Source organism: Alosa alosa, chromosome 2 (genome assembly GCF_017589495.1).
Source record: "Alosa alosa isolate M-15738 ecotype Scorff River chromosome 2, AALO_Geno_1.1, whole genome shotgun sequence".
In the NCBI taxonomy this organism is placed as follows: domain Eukaryota; kingdom Metazoa; phylum Chordata; class Actinopteri; order Clupeiformes; family Clupeidae; genus Alosa; species Alosa alosa.
In genome coordinates this window covers 25,016,304-25,026,303 of record NC_063190.1, presented here as the reverse complement: position 1 = coordinate 25,026,303, position 10,000 = coordinate 25,016,304, and the positions used below count along the sequence as shown (strand labels likewise).

General features: G+C 43.3%; 1 protein-coding gene across 3 annotated transcripts in view; it reads right to left on the bottom strand.

Moving 5' to 3' along the window:
* LOC125284601 (rho GTPase-activating protein 26-like) overlaps nt 1-10,000 on the bottom strand; it is a 60,897-nt gene that overhangs the window by 16,122 nt on the left and 34,775 nt on the right. For all 3 annotated transcript variants that reach the window (XM_048228626.1, XM_048228610.1, XM_048228617.1), the window contains exons 10-14: nt 6,884-6,978; nt 5,881-5,959; nt 5,096-5,132; nt 4,910-4,975; nt 4,496-4,570 (exon numbers count right to left, since the gene is read on the bottom strand). In XM_048228626.1, coding sequence (XP_048084583.1) covers nt 4,496-4,570; nt 4,910-4,975; nt 5,096-5,132; nt 5,881-5,959; nt 6,884-6,978 — 352 coding nt within the window. The remainder of the gene's footprint in view (nt 1-4,495; nt 4,571-4,909; nt 4,976-5,095; nt 5,133-5,880; nt 5,960-6,883; nt 6,979-10,000) is intronic.

The following is a 10,000-nucleotide window of genomic DNA, read 5'->3' as shown; positions in this document are numbered from 1 at the left end:
AGCAAAAACAAAATTCTCATCTTTAATTTTACAGTGTACATGCTGGCCAGAATAATACGACTAGTTTATCCACAAAATTAAGTTTGTTTTCAATTCTTGAATATCCTGTTACGAGCTTATTCTGCTTCATGCCACAATATTGCATAATCCCATCATGCAAAACTTATATAACCATTCTGGCTCTCCAGTCTGGGGGAGGGGAAATCCACTTCTTATGTTATTATGCCATGTTGTTATATGCTGCGTATAATATGTATGTATATGGTAGTGGTGCACCCTTAAATGCTCCTAAATACTACTGTAGCTATACCTTATGAATGATTGCTAAATTACACACATTTAGTGCACCTTCTGGCTGAGAAATCCATTAGCCTGCAATGCCCGAGGCACAGTAATTACAGACAGTTATTTTCCTCCACTGGTTTTTGTATGCCACCCTTTCTGATTGACAAGGGGGGTGGGGAGGGGTGGTATTTCTAAATATACTTTCCTGAGTAATGGTAGGCCTGAGCGCATAAATGATTCATCGCGAGACGGAACGTTTTTTTGTTTGTTTGTTTCAGATACACAAGAAGAGTGGGAGAAGCTAAAAGCAGGAGAGCGGTAGGCCACATGTGGTCACCGAAAAACATCCAAGAGGAGTGGCCCCTCGGAACCAGAACAGAGCGGATTCAGATGATCTGGAGCACCACGCACATGGTAACACTCTCTCTCTCTCACACACACACATACACACACACACACACACACACAAACACACACACACAAACAGGGAGGGAGACAGAGAGAGACACAGAGAGAGAGAGAGAGAGAGAGAGAGAGAGAGAGAGAGAGAGAGAGAGAGGCTGAATGACTCTCAAGTGTGTGGGATGTCTGGTTTTTTCATGGCCATCCAGGCACCTGGACCACATCAGACCCAACGCCACTCCTCCCTCCCTCTGGGACATCTCCACCATGAAGGAGCACATTCCTTCACTCTGACTGGGCATGTGCGTGCAACGCGTTGGGTTATTTTTAATTCGTAAAATCTGTTGTTTGGTTTATTTTCAATCATCAGGATCTGTCGAGAAGAGGCTGAATGTACAAAAAAATACCCAACGGATGACCCTACCCCGGTTGTACAACAAGGAGTCCTGCTACTTTTAGCCTTAGGGTCTGGTGCCAGGTTGAAAGGGCAGACATGGGTGTGCATGAGTATGCTTAGGTGTCTATGTTTGTGTCTGCATGTGCTGACAGAGTGTGTCTCCCAAATTTGTAATCTCAAAGGAAGCAATGCAACAATTGTTCGCAATTAATAAGTGATTCAATCTTATCATAAAATCTTCTGCACACACCAATACTCCTGTGCAGCCTTCCGAGTTTCCTGTCTACCAGTGTCAGCCTGACAATTGTTATTGCTTACTGCTATCTGTGATAATGTACAAAATGTATTAGATTAGATTAGATTAGATTAGATTCAACTTTGTCATTTTGCAGAGTACAAGAACAGAGACAACTAAATGCAGTTTGTGTCTAACCAGAAGTGCAAAAAAGCAGAAAAAGTGCAATGTGATATACAAAGTAGGTGGTGCATAGACAAGACAAAGGATATAGTGCAGTGTAGACAGTAGTATACAGTTGTTTTCAGAAGGTGGTTTAGAGTAGTATAAAGTAAATATAAGTGTGTGCATTAGTATATTATATAGTATATATAGTATATTAGCATTAACCTTATAAGATCAGAATAAATATGGCTATGTAATAGGAACAATGTATGAACAACATGTACAGATATGTGCAATGTAGTGGCAGTACCATTATAGTAGTAGTAGTAGTAGTAACAATATATATATATGCAGTGTATTAACAGAATATATTACAGAAAAACTGAATAAATATGGATATTTAGTATGAACCATATAAACAGATATGTACAGTATGTACAGCTATGTGCAGTGTGGTAACAGTACCATAGTAGTGCAGAGACAGTAACATTATAATAGTATTAAGAATAAGTGTATGTGCAGGATGAAGAGCAGTAGAATATGGCTATATAAGTGTAATTACAGTAAGTGGGGGCTGGGGGATGTTGGCCTCCTTGTTGTCCCTGGCACAGGCAAGGAAGCATCAGGCAGGGGGGATGGGGGCTTAGTTCGTTGGATGTCACCGGGAAGCAGAGCTAGAGTTTAGTAGGGTGACAGCCGCAGGACAGAAGCTTCCTCTGAACCTGCTGGTTCGGATGCGGAGAGACCTGTAACGCCTCCCGGAGGGGAGTGGGGTTAACAGTCAGTGGTTGGGGTGAGAACAGTCTTTGATGATGCTGCGCGCCTTACACAAGCATCGCTTGCTCTGGATGGCCTCGATGGAGGGGAGTGAGGAACCGGTGATGCGTTGGGCAGTTTTCACCACCCTCTGCAGTGCTTTCCGGTCATGCAGAGCAGTTGCCATACCAAACTGTGACACAGTTGGTGAGGATGCTCTCGATGGTGCAGCGGTAGAAGTTTACCAGGATCTGAGGAGACAGATGGACCTTCTTTAGTCTCCTCAGAAGGAAGAGACGCTGGTGAGCTTTTTTGATCAGGGTAGAGGTGTTGAGGGTGCAAGAGAGGTCCTCAGAGATGTGGACACCCAGAAACTTGAAGCTGGTGACACGCTCCACCTCAGTCCTGTTGATGAGAATGGGGGTGTGTATGCCAGCTTTGGACTTCCTGAAGTCCACAATGAGCATTTTGGTCATTCTGGTGTTGAGAGCCAGGTTGTTATCAGTGCACCACGATGTAAGGTGCTGGACCTCCTCCCTGTAGGCCGTCTCATCATTGTTGCTGATGAGACCAATCACCGTAGTGTCATCTACAAACTTGACAATGATGTTAGAGCCATCTATGGGTGTGCAGTCGTAGGTGAAGAGGGAGTAAAGGAGAGGGCTCAGCACACATCCCTGTGGAACGCCGGTGTTCAGGGTGATGGTTGAGGAGGTGTGGTTTTCTAACCTAACAGACTGAGGTACTGATGTCCAGTTCTCTGAGTTTGTGCTGAGCTGAAGTCAATGAACAGCATACTTACATAGGTGTTGCTATTGGTGGGTGCTGTAGAGATGGCATCCTCTGTGCTCCTGTTCTGACGGTAGGCGAATTGGAAGGGGTCCAGTGAGGGTGGTAAACAGGTCTTGAGGTGGGCGAGGACCAGTCTCTCAAAACACTTCGTGATGATGGGGGTGAGTGCGACTGGACGGAAGTCATTAAAGCAACACCAAAGAACTTTCCCTCTGTCGCATGCACACTATATGTTTATCCAGCACCGGCTTTGCAAATAACGATGTCCACAGACAAGGTAGAATATTTTGCAAGGTAGAAGGTAGTATTTTGCATGTATTGCGACATCAGATGCAAGTCAAATTTGTAGTTTCTTATGTCTCATTCCATCGAACTACAGATCCGCTACCCGATCTGGTAAACTTCTATAGTGCAGTTATAGCTGATAGAGGGCTGTGAAGCGAATGCAGAATTGCCGTTCACCCTGTTATGAGTTGATGAACCACTGAAACGATTTTGGAAACTTTATTTTAAGGTACAAAAAACTCTTTGGTGATGCTTTAAGGCTTGTTGCAGTGGAGTGTTTTGGCAGGTGGTTTTAAAGCACAGGTGGTGTTGGTGACAGGGGGGGTGGAGTTAGTAGTTTTGTAATCTGTGATGGCCTGGATGCCTTACCACATGTGTCAGGGGTCAGAGTTGTTCTTGAAATGATCCTCAATCTTAAGCTTGTGGTTGTGCTTGGCCTTTTTGATGCCCCTTTTCAGATTAGCCCCTGGATGAGCTATAGGCTTGAGCATCACCAGATCTGAATGCAATTGTCTCGTGCCTTCAGCAGAAGTCTGACCTCACTGTTCATCCATGGCTTCTGATTAGGGAAGGTCGTAATCCGTTTGAGGGTGGTGACACTGTTGATGTTGGAGTTGATAACTCCAAAACGGAGGAGGCATATGAATCAATGTCCATGTGGAGGTCATGGGTGGCCTGAGTTGCGAACACTCTACAGTTTTTTAAAACGCTGCTGAAGTGCAGAGTCAGTTCCCTCTGGCCACACTTTGACTGTCCTTACTGTTGGTTCCACACGTTTGATGAGTGCTGAATACTTGGGCAGTAGAAACAATGAGAGGTGATCTGAGTGTCCTAGGTGGGGGAGGGGAGTGGCTTTGTAGGCATCAGCTATGTTTGTGTAGACAAAAATAATGCGACTGCAGAGGTGGTATAAATTGGACAACATGTTGTTTTTTAATGTATATCAAAACATTATACACTAATACATATAGATTTATAATACACAGGAACCTTTGTGTGTCTATAGTCCCTCAGTTAAACTTCACTTCACCCATCTCTTCCTTCCTATTTCTCGGATTTCTCTTTCTGTCTGATACACACACACACACACACACACACACACACACACACACACACACACACACACACACACACACACACACACACACACACACACACAGTTTCAGATTCAGTCTTACCCATGGCGAGACCCAGCAGCTTTTGCACTCGGGAGTTCACACCCACGATCCGGTACAGGCCCTGGTCCTCAATGCCTACCCACACACACACACAACACACAAATATTCACAGTAGGTTTCAAGTAGAACAAACAGATACTCCAAAGGCTTAACTGTTCGCTACAAACTATTTGTTTCAGGCAAACATACCCCCCCACACACACAGACACGGAAACATACTTTGATCACTATCATTTTTGTATCAGATACAAAGTCTGGTAATTCTTATAAATTGTGAAATAAATAAATATATAGCCTTTTAGAATACAAAAGGACATGCTTTTTTTCTTAGCATGTATGTGAACTATTATAATCACACATATGTAACATGTATGTGAAATACAGTATAATAAGCAATGGCATACACAAACATACCTCTGGTTTCAACTGCATAGATGAACTTCTTCACCACGTTGAAACCGGTGACATCCAACTGAGCCACTAGGAGAGGACGAGGGGGGGGGGAGTGAATAAGAGGGACAGAAAATAACACTGTTGTGTGTCTTGTTGCATCTCTCTAAGGGACCACGGTGATGAGAACACAGACAGTACAGGACTTACTGGCTTCATTTTGACTGTCCTTATTCATATTGTACACCTAGGAGGGAAACAGAATACAAAAGTGAGTGCTTGCTGTGTGTGTGTGTGTGTGTGTGTGTGTGTGTGTGTGTGTGTGTTTGTCTGTGACTGCACATAATGTGTGTGTGTGTGTGTGTGTGTGTGATGTGTGTGTGTGTGTGTGTGTGTGTGTGTGTGTGTGACTGCATTGTGTGTGTGTGCGCGCGCATGTGCGCGTGTGTGTGCGAGAGTGAGTGCACGTGTATGAGTACAATCAATCCCAATATAACACTTCCGCTCTACCAATCAGTCATACGCTCCCTGTACTTTGCTGGTTCCCCACGTCCCCCAGCCTCTTGGTCATGTGCTGCGTGCGTTTGATCTGCGAGCACAGGCTCTCTGAGGACAGGCGGCTGCATCACAGCAATAAGCATCGCCATGACAACACATCACGGAGACAGTTTAACACCGTCTTTACCATCCCTCCCTCCCAACAGCCTCTAAAATGAAGCCAGAGAAGAAGACCCACATGTACACTCACTGGCTGTTTCATTACTGACAAAAAACAGAGAGGATTGAGGCTACCACCATAGGCTATCTGTCCATCTGTCCAAGATTAGACCACTGTAAATGTGGACCATTCTGTACGCATTTAGAAGTAGAGTCCCATAGAGGGCTGAGATGTGAGAAAGAGATGGGAATGCAGTGTGCATGTTTGTGTATACTGTATGAACTGGTATTACATGTGTGTGTGTGTGGGGGGGCGGGGGGAGGGGTATTATACACACTGGTTCTCGACCATCCATGGCCTCCATCCATAACCTGCGATCTTCCTCTGAAAGAGCCTGCATGGTGATCACACCAGGCCTGGCAATCAAAACACACACACACACACACACACACACACAGTGTTAATACACCAGAGCCTCCTATCTTTGTGATCCAGATTGGCTCTTGAATACCCTCAATTCATCAAAACATCCAAGTTTTCAATTAACACACACAAGTTTTCAATTAAGCTCCTCTAATCTCAAATGTCTACAACTCAACACCAGGCAACTTCCAGACCTTCACTTCACTGGCACTAAGGTTTGTGAGTGTGTGAGTGTATTTGTGTGTGTGTGTGTGTATGTGTGTGTGTGTGTGTTTGTGCATGCATGCGTGTGTGCATGCCTGTGAGAGAGTGTGTGTTTCTTGCGTGACTGTCTATCATGTAATGCCACAAACCATTTCCTATTTTACTTGCTGAAAGTTACCAGCACGTAAATTCCATCCTTATCCCTATCCTTATCCCTGAGCCTTTACGGGTTTCTTTTAGAGCTTGAGGAGCTCTAATCTGCTCTTGGAATTCCCTTGGGATTCCACTAAGAACTCTTAATCAAAGTAGAATGCAGGTATGACCTTTGAAGGTTCTGTGAAGAGTGTAAGGACTATATAGAGACGTGTATAGAATCTTAATCAAATGGGTATACTGCCATAGGAATCTCACATAGCTGTGAAGCCCTGGAAGAGAGAGAGAGAGAGAGAGAGAGAGAGAGAGAGAGAGAAAGAGAGAGAGAGAGAGAGAGAGAGAGAGAGAGAGAGATATTTGGGGTTGGCTCCACCACTATTTCCATCTGTGGTTAGACAAACTTTAAAGAGAGCCTCGACATTTTTACTGTCTGCCAACTTTATACCTGCCAAGTGAGGCTCTCTCTCTCTCTCTCTCTCTCTGTTCTTTGCACATCTTTCTCATTCTCTTTTTTCCTTGTCTGTGTGCTAACACCGCCCCCTGCTGTTCATAAATCTTACCGGTCGACAGCCTCCACGTCAAAACAGAAGCGCTTCTCAATGGAGTCTGTTTTCCTCCGTATGCACGACTTCAGGACGAAACTCTCCTCCTCTCCCTGACAAACACACACAGAGACAGACACACAGACCATGCAATGGTTAGGAGGAAATTACCACATCAAAACACACTTTAAACAGTACAACTGAGATTTATGTGTGCCTGAAGAAAACTTGCTTCAACCACAAGACAACCAAACTTTGTTCTTTGCTCTTTGTACTTTTACTTTCCCTTGCTTTGTGTTACCAGATGGCAGCAGGACAGAGTCTTCAAGCAGGAAGCTTTTTGTGAAAAGATGGTGTCCTTGCATGAGAACAATGACTTATTGTTCACAATAGTGTCCAATTCCTGTCAAGACAAAACCCTCAACACAACACACCGTTCTTGAATATGAGTAGGACACTCATGTGCTCCTGTGAGGTTACCTGTAGTCCTAGTCATGAACAGCCAAAAATATCTAAAACAACTTGTCTGACCTTTTCGGCATTTGCACACTACACAGACGCAACTTTTCTATGTAAAGAGATCAGAATTTATTGTCGATAGAAATGCTTGTAACTTTAGAGAGCCTCAATCTCAGCAATGTATCCACTGCAGAGAATTTTTAAAGGGACAGAAGTCTTCAAAAGGTTGTTTTGACACTGACTGCTGTTGACTGGATGGAACAGTGTTTTGTGCAACCAGTGTTTTGTTTACTGTTTACTAAGACAGGACTGTGTACAACTGTGGGCCAGAGTTTTGAGTACACTCAGATATAGAGGATCTAGGGGCCAATGAAGAAAATGTCCCTGAATCTGACTAAATGTGTACTGAAATAAAATCAAGGACTACATTATTCATTGAAATTTTAAATTGCATGTTTGTTTACAGTAAATGAACATTCATTTTCTTGTCTCGCACCGTACAGGCATAGTTGTTATGGCGGCTGTCGTAAGGTTTTCTGATTCATATTAATCCAGACATTTCAGTATATCCCTTTTCTTTAATCCTTTAAAAATATGTTTGTTATTTCTTGAGATACTTTCATCCCTTGTGAAAGGCAGTGAATAAATACATACTCTGCCTTTTTCCTCTTCTAAATATTTCTGAGTATAACAGAATCACTGAATCATGATATTGTCATTACTGTGGGCAAAGTATCATGACAGTATCCATTTGTGATTCCCACCCCTTGTGTGTGTGTGTGTGTGTGTGTGTGTGTGTGTGTGTGTGTGTGTGTGTGTGTGTGTGTGTGTGTGTTTGTGTGTGTGTGTGTGCATGTGTGTATACAGCGGGTGAAATAAGTATTGAACACATCAACATGTTTTTCAGTACCGTAAATCTACCTCCAGTGAGGTTATTCGCATTACATTTTACCAGACATTAGTATTAACCCAGGTAATCCACACATATAAAAAATGTGTGGATTACATGTGTGTGTGGTATATGTGTGGAAAAGTGTAATAAAGTGGAATGACAGAGAGAAGAAGTGTTGAACACGCCTACTGAAAATTCTGAAATACCCTATGGAAAAGCCTTTGTTAGTAATGACAGCTTCAAGACATTTCCAGTATGACAAAACTAATCAGTCGCAGTATTCAGGTGTGATTTTGGCCCATTCTTTTAAACAGATAGTTTTTAAATCTCGAAGATTCCAGGGGTCCCTCTTGTGAATCCTATTTTTTAGTTCCTACCAGGAATATTCAATTGGATTTAAGTCATGGCCTTGATTTCCTTTCTCTGAAACCATTTGAAAGTTCTCTTTGCTGTATGCTTTGGATCGTTGTCCTGGTGGAAGGTCTAGCCACGTCTCATCCTCATCATCCTGGTGGATGGCAAGATTCTCCCGGAAAAAATGCCTCCATTCTTTATTCCTTCAACTGCATGAAGTCTGCCAGTACCATGAGATAAAAAACAGCCCCACACCATGATGCCACCACCCCCAAACCTCTCTGTATGGTATTTTTAGGGTTATGTACAGTGTCATTTCTCCTCCAAACATGATGTGTAGTAATGACATCCAAAAAGCTTTTGCTTTTGTCTGACCAGACTACATTCTCTCAGTATTTTATAGGCTTGTCCAAATGTTGTGTGACTTTAAATGAACAATTGAGCCTGCTGCCTCCAAGTCTGGAGCTTCATTGGCTCTTGGGTCTGTCTATCCTGACTCCCTGGTCTTGCGAGGAGCTCCTGGGCATGGCCAGTTGATGATGCTGTGATGTTCTTTCCACTTGCAGATAATGGCTCCAATACTGCTTACTGGAAGATTCTGAAGTTTTGAAATGCATCTGTAACCAGTCCCATCGATATGTTTTTCAAAAATAAGGTTGGGAGAGCTCTTTGCTTTTATCCATCACGAGATGTTTCTTGTGTGACACCTTGGTGACGAAAAACCTTTTTATAGCCCATCAATAGGTACTAACCCAGCTTATATTAATTTGCACAGATAGGAGGGATAATTACTCTCTAACTACTTACAGATTCCAGCTTGTTCCTTGCCTTTCCTTGCCTTTCTTTGCCTTGGTGTACTGCTTTTTATTAGCATTTGCGAATACCCTCACTGGAAGTATACTTACTGAAAATTTTTTTTATATTTATTTCCCCCGCTGTACATGTGTGTGTGTATGTGTATGTATGTGTATGTGCGTGCCTATATGTGTGTGTGTGTGTGTGTGTGTGTGTGTGTGTGTGTTGGCCCTCGTGTTAATGACCATCTAAGAGCGGCTCTTCAGAAGCTGGTGGGATGCCATCTCACTATGCAGCTTATGATTTCTGTGCCAAGGGGGATGCAAACATCACACGCCAGTGAGAAGAAGGGCTGGCATTCAGCCAGTGCCACTTTGTATCTCTCTATCTCCTACTTTACCTATATCTCCCTATCTATCTATCCATGCATCCATCCATCTCTGCTAGCACAAGTGAAAGAGTTTGCACTTGTCAAGAGATCCACTTTATCCTCTGCAATACTAGAACACACACAGGCACAACCAAAGATTCTAGAACAGAGCTCCGCTCTAGAATCTTTGGGCACAACATAGTTCAACCCTTGAGATATTGCAAATAAATACTGCATCATCACAGAGAAAGAGGATGAGAGGTTG